The 19,818-nt window shown below is 36.9% G+C and overlaps 1 protein-coding gene across 2 annotated transcripts in view; it reads left to right on the top strand.

Annotated features, from left to right (window-relative positions):
- Positions 1-19,818, top strand: part of IMMP1L (inner mitochondrial membrane peptidase subunit 1) — a 37,056-nt gene that overhangs the window by 10,459 nt on the left and 6,779 nt on the right. The window contains exons 2-4 of one of the 2 annotated variants that reach the window (XM_040560494.1): positions 7,376-7,513; positions 8,325-8,413; positions 9,270-9,396. In XM_040560494.1, the coding sequence (XP_040416428.1) occupies positions 7,409-7,513; positions 8,325-8,413; positions 9,270-9,396 (321 nt within the window). In that variant the 5' untranslated portion in view covers positions 7,376-7,408. The remainder of the gene's footprint in view (positions 1-7,375; positions 7,514-8,324; positions 8,414-9,269; positions 9,397-19,818) is intronic. The other variant, XM_040560495.1, reaches the window with a different exon arrangement.

Genomic DNA, 19,818 nt, shown 5'->3' with positions numbered 1-19,818 from the left:
ATTTGGCTGTCATCTGCTGAACAGAAACCAGAGATCACAAGGAGGTTTTCCCTAGCTGCAGTGATGGCCTTTTTGTTCCAAGCCCCCATCTGGGAGGGCCATGGTGTGTTATCATATGGAACGCGGGGTTTTCTGTAATCTCCTTAGCTGCACTGCAGTTCGAATCTTCATTCCATGTTTGTGTAATTTATAATTTTAATGAGACCATGGCTCTTGTGGGCTTTGAAATATATTAAAAGCTCTTTTGTGCATATGCTTTTGTTCTTGCTTAATAGGCTCAGTGTATTTAAAACTGATGAATTTTTATTCATGGATTTGGATGTCTGGGGATTAACTTAGACTGAATATCATTGCACTCATCTATTGATGTTTGGAACTTTTTTTTTTAATGCTTAAAGAGGAGAACAACTTAGGAAACTTGTGTTTTATATAAAATGGCTCAGAAATAGCTCAAAATTTTTACAGCAATGATAAAAAGTACTGATTAAAATTTATTTTCACCACATGAACTCACATGCAATACAGTTTGTATTGTGAAGAATAGGAAGTTGAATCCATACACGTGTATTTTGAACCTCTTATCTAAAAAGCAACTTAGGTAAGCCATCAAAATTTTTGTAGAATAATAGCAGCATTTGATTTGCAGTTTTCTTCTGTTCAGGTAATTTGAAAATGTAAATACTAAGCTCACTTTTGTCTGTGTTTCTTTTCTCCTGTTTTTTAACACTTTTTTTTAAAATGCAGAGTATGCACATTTCATTAGAAGGTGATGCTCGTAACTGGGAAGTATTGATGAAGAAATACAGAAAGATTGTTGCTGTTATATTTTCTGCTGGTGCCAAAACTCTTTTTTTTTCTTATGTATTTTTCAAATGTTTAATGATTCACTGTTTATGTTAAGATCTCATGCTGTATGATTTCTGTGTTAATAAACTACTGTGGAGTGCTCTTCAGCAGTAACGTACTGATCTGAGACTAACAGTGGGGATAAGACTAAGACACCTTGTAAACAGTTTTTGTGGCGGTGTATGTAAATAGGCTGCTTTATGTGAACGGTTTTATTGTTGGTTTGTTTGTGGTGTTTTTACCAGTAAGCAATCCTGTTTGTAATGGCAGATATTTTAAGTAAACAGTCTTTTTATTTGTTAGTGCATAGGGAAATTAATTACCCCACTGCTACTCACTGCTTTGAATGGTGTTTCCAAAAATAGCTGCGTATGCTTAGAGGTGTGTCAGCAGTGGAAGTGCATGGGACATGTGAGCCATGGACACCTTAGGTTTCTGTAGGGTCATAGTTTAAGTAGCCAATGTGAAAATGGGACTTGGAACTCTTTGTCTTAGTTAATTAACATACATTTCACACACTTACTCCATATGTCCATGAATATTTCAAGAAGGTAGTTTGTTTTGAAATTTAAGATAAATGAGTATAGCTCAGAATAGTTACTTGACCCTTGTGATATAGACACTGTATTTTTCTCATTCACCAGCAAAGGGACTGTGCTGTCTATCAGAGCTTTGGCATCCATGTCCTAACTTTGATGTTGTTACAGGAAACTGTTAAGTGAAAATTTCAGCATTCCTCAGAGGCTCAGACTTGCCACATATGACCATGCATTTGCTCAACTGTTTGGATTTTGCTGTTCAGCAAAGATGAGTATATATGGAGTTGCAGAGAAAGATAGAAGCCCAGAAATGCATTTGACCATTAACACAGCATTTTATGCAGGGTTGTGGGATTGTTAGGACTTTCCTCCCAAAGGTAGAGAGAATCAGTGAGAACTGCTTGAAATCTGTTTTGAAAAATTGTTCATTCTCATGTAGGTAGTCTCTAGTTGTTTAACACAAGAGGATTGCATTATGTGAATTTCTGTTTACAGGATTGAGCTATTTGTCAGCTTGAGAACAGTAGATGAAGGAGCGCTTGTTGAAGACAAACTGTTGGTGCCTAGTAGAGATAATGTGGGAAAATAAACCTTCCAGAATAGCACCCAAGTTTTTTCAGATTTGCCAGACTGTATCTAGTGCATCTTCTAGAGAAAAACAACAGCTAGAAATACAAGTCAAGTTCTCCTTGACCCCGTGCACAGAAAGATCATTTGAAAATGGTTCCTTGTTTTCCTTTAGGTGTTGAGAATCCTCAGATGAGTATAATTAACATATTTAAAATACGTATATTAACATAATTAAAATTTCTCAATAAACATGACGTACACCTTTCACTCTTGTAGCACACATTACATTAACTTCATGAAGAGGTTTTAAAAATAGCTAAATTTATATTATTGCCAGCTCCAACAAAAATATTTAAATAGCCCAATCATCGTATGTTCTTTTTTGCTTTGGGGTTTTTGGACTTTTTTAGTAATAGTCTCAGAGTAACCTTTTGGGAAAAACATGGTGCAAGTTATAGGATTACATTGTGAGAAGAAAGATGTCTGGTGGGGAGAGGAGAATGCAACAGATGTGTTTCTATTAGCTGAGGAAAATCTGATAAATTATCACTAAATATTCTGTGAAAATTCAGAATTTAGTATTATATAAATCAAGTGTGACTGGAAATGTTTTATTATAGTGAAAAAATCTAATTGGTATCAAGGCCAATAATTTGTTTAGCCATATTTTCATTGGCTATGACTTCGATCTTCCTGTATTTAAAATTTTGGCACCGTGTGTTAAACTGTGCCATCGGTTATCTGGAAATGATAAATCCACTGATTGGTTTCCTAATTTTATTATGTACACAGTTAATTGTAATCCAAGATTACAGCAAACAAGATGTTAATTTCTAGACAACCTACCTATATTTCACTCAGAGCGTGATTGTTACTGAAGCAAAAATACAAAGAGAATAACATTTGTGCTATCCTCACAGGAGCTGTCAATAAAAGATGTAATAGGGGATTTAGGAATCTGGAAATGGCCAACTAATTTATGTGAATCTATTTTATTTCAGCTAGAAAGACCAAGCTCTGTTTCGTCTGCGCTGCATATTGCAGAGCACAGGCTGTCTATAGAAAACCAGGCGGCTGCATATGGATAGTCCCTTGATATCATTCACTTGCTGTGTAATCTTATTATGCAAAGTTCTAATCTTCACCTAGAATGAATGCCTCTGGGTCAGAATATAGTCATATCAGGGTTTTTGAGGTCATGTTTTGTGATCCTTAGCTTATTCTTCTAAGTAGGGCTGGGATTTAAAGAGTATTCCCTAGACACTAGCAGAGATAGACGGTAAAACCTGCTGCCTTTTTGGAAGACAAGACCAACATGAGGTCCCTGGTAGGATTAAACTTGATTTGTAGCTGTAGGATTTTTTAACAGATGTATTATTGGACAGGGAATAGGGGGCCACCAGCACAGCGAAATTGGATCACGATTGGCATTCTCCGGGAGTCCACTGGCTGCTAAAACAGCAGCTGCATGTGGATTTGACTTCTTTCAGGTGAAGCGACTTCCAGTCATTTGGAAAGGATGGGATGAAAAGGAACCTTGGTGATAATTTTGATGTCTGCAAGATTTAGTACCAATGTAATGGGATTATCGGTAACACCTTCACTGCAGAAAAAGCCACCTGGCGCTATAACTGGCAGCAACTGAGGACTAATCCCTTCCCATCTCTTGGATGTCATTCATGAGGCTCAAAGTGATTTCTACCCTGCTAGCTGTGATTAATTTTATAAACAAACAAACAAGAAAATAAAATGACGAAAGCGTAGACGACGTAAGAAGAAGTGAACAGTAGAGTAGGAGTTTGATTTTGCATTTTATTTGCTGCAGGAGATAAAATACGTAGTTCTTGTCAAGCAAGCAAATTGTATTCTACATGACAAATGTGTGTGCATAACTTTTTAAAATCAATGTCTATTTTCATTAGAAAAACAGTGTCTGTTTCAGTATAAAATTTTACATTGCCTACTCTGTAAGTAGTAGGTAGTACCTGGAAGTAATTACAACAGGTTTTACGTCGATGGGTCTGTGATAAGGATGTTTATACAACAGACCCATTAAGTTTTCAAGGGGCCTGTGACTTAAATCATTTGGTTTATTGTCCTTAATGGCCTCATGTTGTATCTGGTGGAGGTGCCCACTGACAGGACTTTGTATTAAAATGAATTGTGTGATGTGGAAAAACGTTCAGCCATTTAGCTGCTTGTGATCAATAATATAGCATCGTTTAAAAAATGTACCAATAAATAGTTTTCTGAGGAAACAATTATATTTTACTGGTACTTAAGCTAAAGCAATTGTGAGATAAATGTTCTGTGTTTATTTTTTAATAATAAACCTCTAGAGGTCATGGGGTTTTTGTTTGTTTGGTTTTGGACAGGACTTTCTACAACCATTCATGTGTTAACTGGAAGTTGTTACTTAAAACTATATGGAAATTTTCAGGATTGTTGTTATCCTGTGGTCTGTGGAATGAACATTACATGTCTGAAGATGGATCTTAACGTTAAAAACAAAGAAGCTCTGAAGTTATCTTACTAGTTTCAAAGAGTATCATCTAGGTATTGCATGTGTGCCTTAATTGGAAATGAACTTTCCTGAGCAGTAATAAAAGTTAAGCCTCAAATAAGAGCTAAGAATTTTTTGGTCATTATCATGAACATCTGATAAACCTGAGTATTTCAAAAAGTTCCATTGTGCCACATGTGTAAACTGGGACTGGTGACATCCCTGTCTCACAGATTGAGAATTTATTTTAATACAGCTTCCCCACTGCAGAATCTTTGGGAGCCCATTAGTAAGAGAACGGGGAGCCAAATTTGAGACCTCTTGGCTCATTTGCTATCCTCTTGGTATCATGGCAGCTGTAGCAGTAGGGTAGCGCTCATTCTGTCGGACCCTGTGTTTCCCAGAATAACTGACAAACCCATCCCTTCAAATTCAGATTTACTCAGAGACAACAGGGAGAAGTGTGTGTGTTCAGTGTAACCATGGGGGGAAGTATGTGCCTGTTGGACAGGCATATAGAATTGGTTTGCGGTTTTGTATGGAAAAATACATGTTTTGGTTACAGCCTTGTAACTGTTGGCAGGAGAGAGGTTTAGGAGTTCTCTCCTGGGGGTCTGTCATTACCGTTCCCTTGGCACGAGTGTAATGCAAGGTGCATACCGCTCCTCGCTACCTGTGGTATCCATGGGTGGCCCAATTTTGTGGTGTCTTAATGTACTAATATGGTGTTTCTGAGTAGCATGGATCTGAACGACAGTATGGCTGTGCAGTATTTGTCTGCCTCAGCCGAGACGTAATGCGAGATGGTCTTTCTAGCAGGCGGTTAGGAAGCATCGATGTGCTTCTCTCACAAGCCCGTTGTGGTCATTGATCCACGCTAGTTGTAAAATGCTCATCGATCTGCCGTCACTCGATCTGCCTTTCATCACCTGTGAAACGTTTCTGGGCTTGCAGTGTTTCTGGTGTTTCTGGGTTGGTCCGTACTTTTCATAGTGTGCTGGGTCGAGAAGAGCAAATTGCTTTTTTGGGAGCCTGGAGTGAAGTTGTGCTGGCAGTGCCGTTAGCTTCCAGGGTGGCTGCTGCATGTTCTCCGAGGTGTCCGGCCATGTGTGAGGCACTGCACGTGCTAATGAAGCACTTCTAGACTTTTTTGTTTTCAGTTATCTTTTGTGTTACTGTGAAACTCTGTAGCTAAGATTAAGGGTGATGAATCACAGATTGGTTCAAGTACATTTATTCTGGGGATCTTTTATATAATAAAAACCAAGTAAATCCTTTTCGGAGCAAGGAAGTGAGCTTGCTAGAGAATGTTTTCCCCCATGAATGCACTTATCTTTTCCCTATAAATGAATACTAAATGCAAAAATCAAAAGCCACTTTTGATTGCATTCAGGCAGAACTCCTATTAACTTCTAGAGAGTGCTATGGATGTAAAACTATAAATGCTTTTACATTTCTGCATTTAAATAGAGAAACATCATGAAATATAGAAAGGGAGGTCTTTACTTCACTGTCAAGTAGGCCGCACAATACCTGCAGCATTTTTTGGTTCCTCTTTAAACTACTGTGTTTGTTTAGCAAGCTCTATTGACCCATCTTAGTAAATAAGTAGGAGAGAAGTCTTGTTGGGGTTTTAATTCACGGTGAAGCTGATAATGAGTTTAAGGGGGACAGATTTCTTTCAGAATGTAAAACTTGCTTCAGTTACTAAAGCACGTGTCTTCCACTTCCTTAAAAAAAAAAAAAAAGGTATATCAAAAAATCTTAAATATTGGGGTAAGGAACATTTTAGTCAGATTAGTGTTGCAGTAATTTCAGTTAGTCATCAGAATTTGATTTAAATATTTGGGCGAGGGTGTCAAAAGGTATTTACAGAGTCCTTTAATGTGCTACAGAACATATGCCACTGTACTGTGTCTAAGAATAGAAAGACCTAATGCCTTAATTTTATATGTAAATGTTCTGGTAATGAAAGTCTAATCAAAAGAAAACTCTGCAAAAACTCTAGAATTCCTATCAACAACCATGGTCTTTTCTAGCATAAACAGTCTTATATTGGCAAGCCATTCACAACTCTATTATCCTAAATTTCGTGTAGTTCTTCAAGCCTTTTTTCATTTGAATGGCTGTCAGGTCACTTGTAAAGTCTTGGTTGGCTACTCGATTATTCCAGTTTTCTGTCAATGCGATTTCAGTTGTGAAATAGCTTCAGGTCACTTCAGCTGGTCAGATGCTTCTCTGTTTTGCTGTTGAGTGTTCAGCTTTAAATACCGGTGCTTGAAAACAACAAAATCACAGTGATTTTAGCTGTACTGTCTTCATGCGATTAAAACAAACCTCACAAGTGTCATTTAATAGACATCTTAAGTCTCCAGCTGCGTGTGCTTTACAGTAGGCTGTAGTAGTCCAGGCAGGAAGGGAGAGCCTGTGTTCAAAGGTGGGATCAGAGCTTTCTAGCTTCCATTCAGCCAAGCCTGGTGGAGGAGAGGATGTTCTCACAGCTCTTGCAGGTACCTAGACACAGGGCAGGTAAGCCTGTCCGTAAATTCCAACAAAAGAAGTCCAGCTGAGTCAGCGGAGAGTATGGTCACCACTCCCTCCCATTAATCTCTGTAGCCTCGCAAAGTGTTTCTCATTTTGTTTGCAGTTTCTTCTTCTCTGTTTGTTTGAGCGCCTACTCACCTAAATCTTACTAATAAGCTGGGGAGAGCGGCGATTAATTGTACACGTGGAGATGTCGGCATTAACAGATGAGTAACTTGGTGGCTTTTCATTTCTTCAGATATATCTGATTATTTTGTTTTTATTCACTGTTCTTTTAGAAATACTGTCCATTGGTTGTTAGATGCAAAAGATAGTTTTATTAATGTTATGTTGTTTGTTATCAAATGAATGATGTTCTTCTGTTTTGATATAGACTAGAACCAGCTGAAGGACGTAGCACTGTACCATGTTTCGCAATGCCCTAGGAAAAACCTTTCGATTTCTTGGGTATACTGTGCAATACGGCTGCATAGCACATTGTGCCTTTGAGTACCTTGGAGGAGTTGTTGTGGTAACTTTTCGTTTTCATGATCTCTAAAGGGAAATTATGTTTTCTATGAAATAAAACTATAATACTGAAACTGTTTTATGTCAAAATGCCATTGTTTCAGTTTTCTTCATTTTTAAAGCTTTTTCAAAGTGTGTTCAATAATTCTGTACTTTTTGTTATTGGAGGCAGGTCTATCTTTTCCTTCCTTGAAAAAAAAGGGAAGAAAGTTATGTATTTTATGCAATTTATTGCTTCAGGCATCACTGAAGCAAATGGGAAACAATATGAGTAAGCATTTTGCAAAGAGTATGTTCTTTCAGAAAGGCTGGAGTCACAAAATGCCATAGAAAACACTATTGTTCCCAACGCTGGGCAGATTTCTGGATGTTTTATGCTACCCCCCTGCCTTTCCCAGATTCTAAACCTAGCAGCTGGATATAATGGATTTTGGCTGAGAGCTCCTCCTGCAGCTTCTGCAGCGCTTCTTTTACAGAGGCCGAAGAAGAGGGTGAGCTGGCAGAGCTCTGAGCGCTGCTTCTAAAAATTTCCTGCAGAGAAGGTGCTGAAACATGTCCTCAGGAAATCATAGCACCTAGCGCAGTTCAGGACCAATTTTAAGCTAACCCAGAGCTGTAACAGAGTTACAAGAGCTTGGGAGGCTGTCCTCACTTTTTAAACATATCAAATGTTCCTCAGAGGATTTCATTTTTTTAATTGTTTGTTTTGCATTACACCTATTATAATTTATTAGCAAGTAATTTGAAAACTCTTTATTTTAGATAAAGGTAATTGGCAAATAGTAATTTTTTTCTCATTTATTTTTAATTTGCAGTGTTCTGGACCTTCAATGGAACCAACAATTCAAAATTCCGATATTGTCTTTTCGGAGAACCTTAGCCGACACTTTTATTGCATTCGAAAGTATGCTCCTTTGCTGTGACTAGATTGTACATTTAGTTTGGCAGGCCTTGTCAATAGCTATGCTCTATCCACCCTTTATTTTTCACATATTTTTCTGCTTCTGAAATGTAATTTTTCATAAATCTCTCATTGTGACTTGTCAGACCTTATTTAGGATATAGTCTAAGTCCCTTTCCCAGCTTTGTCCAAAAAAAATACAGAAATTCCACTCCCCCCCTTATTTCCCTAAAACTGTTCTGTGTGAATGTAATTTCTCTAAGCAGTTTTGTCTTATAAATCAAGCTGTGGGTTTTGCTGTGCTCAGATACGATGTTAGAAAAGTGATCAAATAGTATAAGTGCAGTTTATCAAATGTCATTACGATTATGTTATAGAGCACAGCAGTCTCCAGGCTCTTGCCTGTTTTGCTGTGGGATGTTTCATTGCATGATCTAATGTATATAATCAGAGGGCAAAAGTAATATAACAATGCCTGCAAACTCAGGCATTTGAGGTTCCACTGAAAGAAAAACATTTGGACAATGACATACAGGAATTTGAAATCTCTTCCATATATACTAGCAACAGGATCAAGTTAAATGACTTGCATTTCTTCAGAGCATTGCCAATTAAAAAGTAGTCCAAAAGTTTTGTAAGTAATTTAAATACCAGAGAGACTCTCCAAGTATGGTTGCGTTACACCTGAGTAAAACTCATTGAAGAAACCAAAATCCCAGACAAGAACTTTCATGAGAAAGAAATGTCTTTAATATATGGGAATAATTTTGGAGTACGTGCATTGATACATGTGTTCAGCCAAATATTCTGTAATTAGAGTTCTCTTTTGTTTGTTTTTGTTTCTGTTCTTCCCTCCCAGAGGAGATATTGTAATTGCGAAAAGCCCTAATGACCCCAAATCAAATATCTGTAAAAGAGTAATTGGCTTGGAAGGGGATAAAGTCTGCACAAGCAACCCTTCAGATTTCCTTAAGAGTCACAGCTATGTAAGTATTAGTTTCTTGATTTGTAAATAAATTATTACATTATAAGTAGGCCTGGTAGGCTGTAAAGGATTTGCAATGTCAAAGTATCATAAGTCATACAGTATGATGTTCATAAGTTATTCTATGTATACAGTAAAATATAGCTTGTAAACTCTGTTTATGGCAAGCTTTCTCAGTGTCTTTTGTCTCTATAGGAATTGTATGCGGGTGTATTTTTGCTCTGCCCTTTGCTTAGGCCTTCTTCCCTGGTCGTCTTCTGCAATTCCCTGCATAAAGCCCTGTACAGATGACAGACTCAAGGGTTTGGTCTTAGGGCAAAACTGTATATTAAACACTAAAAAGTGAAAATTTTGTCTCTGCAATACCTTTGAGGATTTTTCTTTCAAAATTATTTTAGAATATCTATATTCCTAACTTGTCAAAAAAATCAAGTAACGAGATGAAATAAAAAGGAAAAAATTATTCCTAACGCTTAAAGATTTTCAGCAACTTTCTAGGCTATCACTAGAAAAATCATCAGAAATCATTATCACAGAAAAATTGAGGTGTTTTCTTTTCCAAAAGCATGTTTGACTATTACCTCCATTCAGTATCTTGAGGTAGAAATATTAGGTTTTGCACAGCTGTCCACGGACTGCTCCTTGCAACCAGCTATAATTTATGATGGATAAATCCTTTTAAGAGTTTAGCTACCCTAAAGACTGCCAACTTCACCAGCATTCCTTCAGGTACACTTGCTTCACTTCTGTCAAGCAGTTGAGATAGTTTAGAGTTGAGGTGGAGTCTGTACATACTGAAATCAATGGAAAAATTGTCAACATTGCAGGTAGATTTGCTGTCAGGGTGTAGTCAAGACTTGGAAGCAGAAAGCAAAGACAGGATTCATACCCTGTCTTGAGGGGCTGAATTTGTTATTTCTTCCATTCCAGTGTTGAGGCAGGACCTACCTCTAATCTGCCCTTCTGATTGAGTAACAGTACCACTGGAGCTTCTATTTACGTTTCTGTTGCTCATGGACAGAAAAAAGAAACTCATTCTCTGTTACATGTTGAAGGGGAGGACAGGGTGTTTTTCCATAAATCATTTCCATTTTCCATAAATCAAACTGTGTTACTGTTTAACCATGGAAAACAAAACCAAAAACACTTCCCAGCAGAAGGACCTGAAATGAAAGCCTGTATTCTTCTGTAAAAGATGCAAACTGAATTCCTCTTGAGCATCTTGTTCCTCAATTGTCTTAGTCCTAAAAAGTCTTACAGAAGTTCAGGCAAGGTTTGTACTTAACAGGATGTCAGCCTTTCTGGAAACCCCGAGGTAATCAAACGAATATCCAGTGGAACAATTTCTACCGTAGTTTTCTTGTCTCCAATTTTAATATAAAGTGTAAAGAGAATGAGAGGAAGAGGAATGCAGGAGTCCATTTCTTGTTTTCCTGTGAATGTTTTTCATAAACGCTAACGTGTGGCAATCCAGCTAAGAAGTGATATGCAAGGTTTTGTAGTTCTTGCATCATAACTTGTAACTAGGGGGAGAGATGATCCAACTGGAAATACCTGAGTTTGTTAATGCAGGTCTGTTTTCCTCATATCCTTAATGGCTGTTGGTGAGGTAGGTCTTCCCATCTGTTCAGGAGATGCTTACTTTATGGAAGAGGGTGTTTTCAACATAGGTATCTGCACCTTATGCTCATAAGTTACAGTGTATTACTCACTCAGTGATTCTGTTCTTTTTGAGGGGGAGAAGTGATACGTATCCATCCGGAGGGAATTGCCTAATGAAACCCCCTGGTTTAGTGAATCACAATGCTATGCACATTGAATTCAAACACAAAATTCTTCAAAGCAAATAGCAGCCGCAGTTGGACAGAGAACTTGTGCTTTGTTTTGTTGATACTTCTTTGAGAAGAATTAATCTGAGCCAGGTTTTTGAAAAAAAGATTGTAGAAACTCTGAGGAAAGGTTTTGGCTGGATCCCAAATGGCCAGAAGCGCTGCCTAGGGTGTCTAGCTGTCAGAGAAATTCAGGCACACTTTAAGTGAGCAGACTAGAAATTGTCATGAGTTTTGTTGTTTGTATTAGGCTACTAATTGCTTCTTTTAATGACAAATCTCTGAGTGATACTTGAATGTACTAAATCAAAAACGTGTAAGGTCAGAGAATTGTTTGTTATTATTACAGTGAACTGCTTAGCTTTTCCTGACTAACTTGTCTCTTGTTTTGCAGAGTGATAGTGAATAGATGCTGACATGTTTGCAAACATTACAGTAAATACGGAGTATCAGATGTCAGAAATATTATTGAATTAGGCAGTTCTTACCTCTGCTTTGTCCTTAGCTGGTGTTTGTCGACCAATAGGTATTACAAGTTAGCCAGTTATTGGCGATGCCAGATTAATGGCAATGTAACATACTCACCACAGCTAAAAGTGAAAGCACCTCTAAGCAGCAGCTGCTTGGCTTGTCACCCACAAAGGAGATTCCTTATCCTCATGTTAGCAGGACTTGTTTGGTGTGCATTGACTGGAGGTTAGTTAGTGTTGGCCTATTCTACAGATTTTAAGCTAGTGATTTTCTGTGCTTAGAAATGCTATTGTACATGCTCCTCATCCTGAAGCCTAAGAGATTGGTAAAATCAGATCCTGCTTCCACTCCTGTTTCATCCATGAGTACACTTCTCAGGGTGGCTTCTACCTGTCCATAGAAGAATGGTGAGCTCTGTCTATAACCTGTTCTCTGTGAAGTTGCACAGATGAGATACTGTCTTGCTGCAAACAACTGAGTAGACACCTGTAGATTTAAAACAAGAAACTAACACAAACCTTCCAAACTGCAATAACAATGAGAAATAAAAAATCCCATGTAAGTTGAGTAAGTTGCTCTGAAAAGGAGTATTTCAGTAGAAAAGAAATGCAATATAGCAGTGGCAGTTATGTGAAAATCTTTATGATGGTATAAAAATACGTTCACTGCTATGCTTAGCCAAAGCAATATGTCATACAAGGAAAAACATTTTTGCCAGATTGAACTACGTGTAAGGATGTACCAAAAATCTGTCTCTGATGTAGTTGTTGTTGGGTTACAAACAGATGGAACTATGTATAAGTTAAGCATGTGTTTAGATTAAAATTCAAGTAAATTAGGAATATCTCTACTCTGGTCCATTTATGGTACGTGATACTTCATATGTTAGAGGTTGGTGCTTATCCACAGGATAATAATGGGAGAAATCTTATATTTACATGAAAAGTAGAATAAGATTCCTTTTTTGATTAAGCTGTTATACTGTTACAAATTTAAGAAATTTATTTTTATTGCCCTTTTACTGATATTTGGTATGGAGTATAAGCGTTAGGCTAGCAATTTTTATGGGTTCTTCTGGGATTTCGTGCTCCATGCTGGTGTTTATAGATATCAAGTGTATTTACCATACTAAACATTTAAGAATGCATAACGTATTTTTACTGGATCAGAAGAAATGTGGTACAAACCCAGAAGTTACAAAGGTAGACAACTAATTTTTAGTAACATGGTGTTCAAACCTGATTTCAATTATTTAAAAATCTCTGTACTGATTTACTCATTTCATTATTAAATTTAAATAATGTGGGTTAGTAAGGAAATTATTCAATCACAGTAAAACCCTGAAATGGTCTTAAATTCTTTTTGAAAGGTTCATATTCATATTTGTTTTTTTTATTTCCTGTTTTAAAGTCTAATACAGACTCGGGTTTATAATTCAGATCAAGTATTCTATTGTTATATTTGAATTTGTTTTAATGCCATTTACTTTAGCTTTAATTTCTTTAGTACCATATGTTCTTGTGCTGTAGCGCCTATTTACAAATTGAAAAAGTGAGGGGTTAATCATCAGATTAAAACAGCTTGTATGTCATAAACCACCAATATGCTAAGCCTTTGTGTCACTTAAACAAAAGTAGTACCTAATAATGTCACTTAATACAGCTAGGGTCTGTAAATAAGGAACTGCCTTTTGCAAGTCATAGCGATAAAAAGCTGAGATACAAATCCATATCTCAGCAACACTCTGCTGGTAATCAATCACAACACACCACTAATGCTGTGAGACTAGCTGATGTGGGGGAAGTGTGTTTACCTTGTGCTAAAATGAGGTTCGTTGCGGAGATGGCATCTCCTCATCCTGTGGTTAACTCTAGAGCTAACATAATTCTGAAGATAATGCATCTTACTATGTTTGCAGACCACAGAAGTGGTCTTACGCAGTGCTATTAACTCTTACACGGTCCTTGTCAAATGCTGTAAGGATATTATATGGGTACTGAGAATAACGTAATGTTAATGTAAACAACACAATATATTAATCACTACACAGCACTACAGTATTTGGGTGCACAACTTAAGACACTGAAGAGTAAATATCCTAAATAGCAATTAAAAAAATGGATTTCTCAAAACACTGGTTCTTTTTCCTTTGTCCTTAGTGTCTTAATAGCTAGTTTACGCTCATGGTTTAGTATGTCAGTAATCTAAGTTTTAATAGTTGCTGGCTTGGAGAATGGAAACATCCTGCTTCCTTCCTGTCCCATCCCTCTTCTACTTACTTCTAGCATGCTAGAGGCATAACATATTCTAGGGGCTGGAGAGAAAGTTACACTATAAATTAAGCAGCAGTTATGCTAAACATCTGCTGGGAAAGGAGGGCCAATTTGCTTAGTTGGCAGCTTTGTTCAGTTTGCAGATCCCTCCATATCCCAAGTACAGGGAGTTCACAACTAGAGCTAATCTCAAATCAGAGAAGTAATTTTAATTAAAATATTGACTTGTTAAAACTAAGTTATTGAGGGGAAAAGAAACTCAGAGAACACTATCAATCCTCTCACTGTATTTCCAGGTTTTCTTCTGCTCAAGTGGATTGGTATTTACCCCTGAAGTTCTGTTTTTGCTATCTCAAGAACATAGGAGTGGCACCTCTGATTTGACACAGCGATGTAGCTCAGGCAGGGACCAGCAGAAGCAGGCTCAGCTTAAATGCTGCTCCTGGAAGAGTCCCCGCTGAGGTGTCTTAGATCTCTTTCTCAAACATCTCTTCCTTCCCCATGGTCTGACCCGAGATGAGACAGCTGCACCTGCACCGCATCAGCTGCTCTGGAGGGCAGGCAGCTATGCCAGGGCAGGGGAAGGGTAGTGCTGGGACCCGGACACTTAGCCCTGGGTCTTCTGTTCAGCCAGTCCGTTCCTGAAGGAAAACCATAAAAAAAAAATCTCCTTGGCGTTGATTCAAGGCAAGCTTGTTTCAAGATCACTGATTTCTGAATTTGCCACACTAGATGCTTTTCTTCTCTGGAATACAATCTTTGCTCTACTGCTTATGTCAGTTGGAACCCACAAGACTTTCTGATTCCATTATTCCTCTCATCCAAGTCTAGTAATAACTTCTAGGACGCTGTTCAGGATGATGAAACCAACTAATCAAGGTCTCACTGTAGATTTTGAGGACAAGTCTGCCTATATCATGTCCATGTCTGAGTGAAGGACCAATTTCAGGACCAATTTCCTTCCTCCCCTCCATACTTATTAGCTAATGCCTTCTGACTCTCTTAAATGGCAGAGATCATGCAGAGGCCTTGGATGAACTGACAGAGATTCATATCACTCCTAATGGAGCTGGCAGAAGATAACTTTTAAGATTCCTTAACACTGCTTAGAACATTTATAGGCTTTTGTTGGTACCAGGCTTTAGATAGATGACTTTGTACATGTATGCTTTTGCCCAAAGCACGACAGTGGTGGTAATGTGTTTTGTGTTGCAAACAGTACGTTCCAGCTGGTGTTTGAACCAGTAGGTTTTTTGTTCTCAACTCTACACTCTAGGGTAGCTCTGTTATGTCATCTGGTTTCCAGAGAAGAAAAGAATCAAATCCTTCTTAATGATTATAGTGTAAAAAAATCTATGCAAATGGGTAAGTAAGTAATCTTTGCTGTGTATGTAATCATTTTTTTCCAAAATATCAAACTTCTGTGAACCAAGAAAGCTAACAGTAGTCTGGACTGATGATTCATGTAAATATTTTGATTTTTTTTTTCTCAGGAGTTCCTAAATGTAGTTAGATTTGGTTTTGAAAGTTTTGGCCTATGAACATGCAATAAAACCCATAAATTTCCTAACTCTAGTGGACTAAAAGCTTAGGAAATTTTTCACTAATAGAATGATTTTGTTTTCAAAAGAGAACCATTGTTTTAAAGCAAAGAGAGAGGTTGTGAAAATAGACCTGAGTATCTGCGAAGTCTGGATGTTGTTTTTGACCTTAGTATTTGCTTACAACTTTTACTAATCTTAATTAAGATGTGGTAATATTTTTAAAAAAGGAATGATGATTTATAATTTACATTGTAATTTGCAGCAGCCAATTTTTTAAGATTAGATATTTAGCCTTTCAGGCTGATTTGGATCAGCATATTTAACAATCAGCCCTGCATCCAAATATGCAATGAGAATATTTATGGAGGTAAAGCAAACAATACATGCACGTGTTTCAATTATTATTTAACACAATCAAAAAAGACAATATATTTTGCCTTCATTTAACTGGCACATATATTTCTGATCTGAAAATTCTGTGATCTTTCCCATAAAACAGTGAGTGCAGTAATAAAATTTTTAAGTTCCAAAATAAGTTAGCAAAGGAATATCAGTAACTATCTGTGCATTACATGTAGTTTAGAAGGAACAACAATGGTAAAAATAAAATAAATAAATATATATATGTATAAAATAACCAAAAAATGCTTTGATGAATTACTGTAACAACTTCCCAAAATTTGTTTATTAAAGAACACTCAACTGGTATGCTTGCAAGGTGGAGAAAAATGTCTTTCAAATTCAAATCTAAGTTTATGTACCTTTTTACAGTTACCTTAAAGGAGGCTGTAGTGAGGTGGGGATTGGTCTGTTCTCCCACGTGCCTGGTGACAGGACGAGGGGGAATGGGCGAAAGTTGCGACAGGGGAGTTTTAGGTTGGATGTTAGGAAGTACTTCTTTACTGAAAGGGTTATTAAGCATTGGAACGGGCTGCCCAGGGAGGTGGTGGAGTCACCATCCCTGGAGGTCTTTAAAAGACGTTTAGATGTAGAGCTTAGCGATATGGTTTAGTGGAGTGCTTAGTGTTAGGTCGGAGGTTGGACTCGATGATCTTGAGGTCTCTTCCAACCTAGAAATCTGTGTCTGTGTCTGTGTCTGCTTCCTATATAAAGTTTACCTGTAGCATATGTTAACATTGCTACCATTGAAGATTATGTGATTTTAATATTGGTTAATAATTTATTTCAAAACTTAAAGATGGACAAGTCTTCATATCTTTATATTTTTTCTATTAAACCCAATTGTTTTAGGTTTTAAACAATTGTTACCTTAGGGAATTAATTAATATATTTTGTCACAGTACATTTAATTTCTGTAGAAAAACATATTAGTGTTTCATTGTTGTCATAATAATCTGGACCAAGTTCATAATATTCTCTTTTTAATATATGTGTTTAAACCAACTGAGCTAAGTACAGTATGTCTAATTCATAAGCAGCTTAAACCATTCAGTAAGTAAAAGGAAAATGCTAAAGGTACACTCATTCTGTTATATTCTTTTAAAAAGTCCTAAATTCTAGGGAATTCAGCTTTTTAGTGATACTTAGGTGATCCTAAATCAGTGTCATCTATACTTTCTAATGTGGTTGCTACCATTTCACAGCTTTTTCGAGCACAGAAAAGAGAAATGTAAAAGCGTATACTGATTTTAAAAATATTGTGCTGATTAATATCGCTGGGTTTTATATACCTGGCAGCTTTAATATAAAGACCATTTTTTATAAGTATAGAGAAATGGTGCATTTGGATCATTAAAAAAGAGTATCTGCTAAGCTTTAGTCACTCTTGGTTCTGAATTAATAAATAAAGGATTAAAGAATAGTTATGTGAGACTTTAAGTATCGAGTGAGAAAACACAACTCTTGCATTTCTGTGGTATATGTTTTATCCTAAATAGATGCAATTTACTTAAATAAGGCAATTTAATCAGTATTTCGTAAATTTGTCATTTGATATTGTAGATTCTTTCATCATATTTCACTTTAATCAAGAAAGGTAACACCTGTGGTTTATTCACAAAAGCTTCTTTTGTTAAATGAACACCCGCAGGCCATGAAGCAATTACATTTGTTGCTTGTACCAAAGTGGGAGGCACTTAAATAGACCTTAGTAGGGATAGATGAGAACTTACAGACTTTATTCTTTTGTCCAGCACTGAGATTAGTTCTTATCATAGCTCAAGAAGGAAGCCTCTGAACTGAAAAGAAAAGATGGGAATGATTTAGTTCTTCTTAACTCTAAAACTTTGATACTGCTGGAGGTGATGTGAATACCTGTGACCTTGCAAGAGTTCAAACTTCATCTACTCCAGCTGATTGTACACACTGACGTTCTTTGACAAACCCAGACCGCTCAGAATTCCAAAAGGAGAGACTGCAAGAGATTCACATTTAGAATTTACTTCTTTATTACAAATCTGGTTATCCATCTTTAGTACCCCCCAAAATACCCCTCCCAAACCAAAAAGAAAAACCACAAAAAACATAGTTTCATTTAGATTTTTGTTTGTCTGTTTGTTTGTTTCGAGGCAGATGATTTCATCTCTGCTAATCTTATTTTTAGTATATTGGTTTTCTGCTATCACAGTAAACACAGTGCAGCCATCTCATCTCCTGACTCTGAAGTCGGTGAGATTACTCAAAGAACAACATTTGGTGTCATGAAAAATCACAGAAAGAGTATAATTCATTGACTATTTAACTATACCACTAAGTAAATGACAACAGCCTTGCAAATTTAGCAACGATGTAGAAGTGAATGATACTTGTTTATCTGACCTGAAACAGAGTAAGCTACGAATAAAAGGTGTTCTGAATGATTATTTTGCTCTTCTGGTCTATCTGCTCCTGTACTAGAGCCCTTACAGCCTTGGAAGGGAGAAGAGGCATGTGTTTCATCAGCGTCTGCATTCTCATGCATATAAGCTGCACCTCAGATAACCGTTCTCCCTTAGAACTGTTGTTCCTGGAAAATAAATCCTCAGATAATCTGCACAAAACCAGGGGCACAAGGGTTACTGAGAGTCTGTAGAAGATCAGAGGCAGCATGTTTTTGGATGAACCTGCGCTGTTGTGGAATTGTTGTTTTTATATGAGAGATACTATTTAGTTATGTGAAAATTCAGTTGTTAGGGTTGTGAGAGTTCTACTTCTCAGAGCTAGCCTACATGTTAAGAAGAACTAAAATACTGCCCAGATAAGCCAAATGCTTTTGGCAATGTTGTCTTTTCAAAAACCATTACTTTATTCACAACCTTGTGGTGCGTAGTAATGATAACTGATTTCAGTTGTGCTTCTTAGATACAGTCATTCCCTCTAAGAGAGTGGTCCATCACAGATACCAAAATGCAACATCACTGTGAATTGTCAAGCAAGTGGCTTTCCCATTTAAAAAAAAAAAAAAACCTCAGTAGCAGCCTATCAGTGTACAAAACCAAAAATATGTTTTCCATAATTTTTTTTTTACACATATATCTTATTTTCAGTTACTCTGCTTAGATAGCTTTGATATGTTTCGTACGCAGATCCTGATTCTACAAAGGCTGATACTCAGAATTAACTTTATACAATGTGAATAGTCCCAATGAAATCAGTGATGTGGTCTAGAAATAGCTTGGTGCATAAACCCTTGAAGGATTCTGGGTTTAGCCTTTACTTCAAAGGGGTGTAAACAGCTTTTTTTTTTTTTTTTTTAAATTAATAATTATGGCCTGTCACTAGTATTTGGTTTAACGTTTTCATGTAATTTGTGTGATTTTTACTGCTTGTCTTAATTCTAGGTTGTAGTGAAGTGCCTAGATGATGGACAAGCACTATACAAAAGTATTATACTGTATTATTTCTAGATGAATCATACATTGTGACAATACTCTTTATGACAGATGTAGAGGTATAGGGTCCTTTCCATGGAGAACATAGTTACCAGAAGTGATGAATTTCAGGATATAGGAGCATACATTATTGCAAATATTCTAGCTGGAATGCAAACTATGAACATTTTGTTTAGACAACAAATTCTTAGTAATTATTAGTAGTATTAGAAGTAGTAAGTGATACACCACAGGTGGCAAAAGCATTTTTATTTTTTTTTTAATGCTTTAGGAGTATGGAAGACAGATGAGAAGGTCTGTAAGTGTTTAGATACTGTTGCATTATGAGTGGGTCCTTATTTCTTTCACATGGTAACAGATGAGCTTCATGTCCTGCTTATGAATCAGGGAAAGTGAAAAAGCACAGGAACTGGTCAAGTAGAACAGAGGCTGGTAGTGTCCTGTGCGTAAAGCAGTAGCGTTTTGCAAGAAGTGAT

The sequence above is a fragment of the Cygnus olor genome, chromosome 5 (genome assembly GCF_009769625.2).
Source record: "Cygnus olor isolate bCygOlo1 chromosome 5, bCygOlo1.pri.v2, whole genome shotgun sequence".
Lineage (NCBI taxonomy): Eukaryota > Metazoa > Chordata > Aves > Anseriformes > Anatidae > Cygnus > Cygnus olor.
The sequence above is the reverse complement of the archived record's forward strand: the minus strand, read 5'-3'. Positions and strand labels throughout refer to the sequence as shown.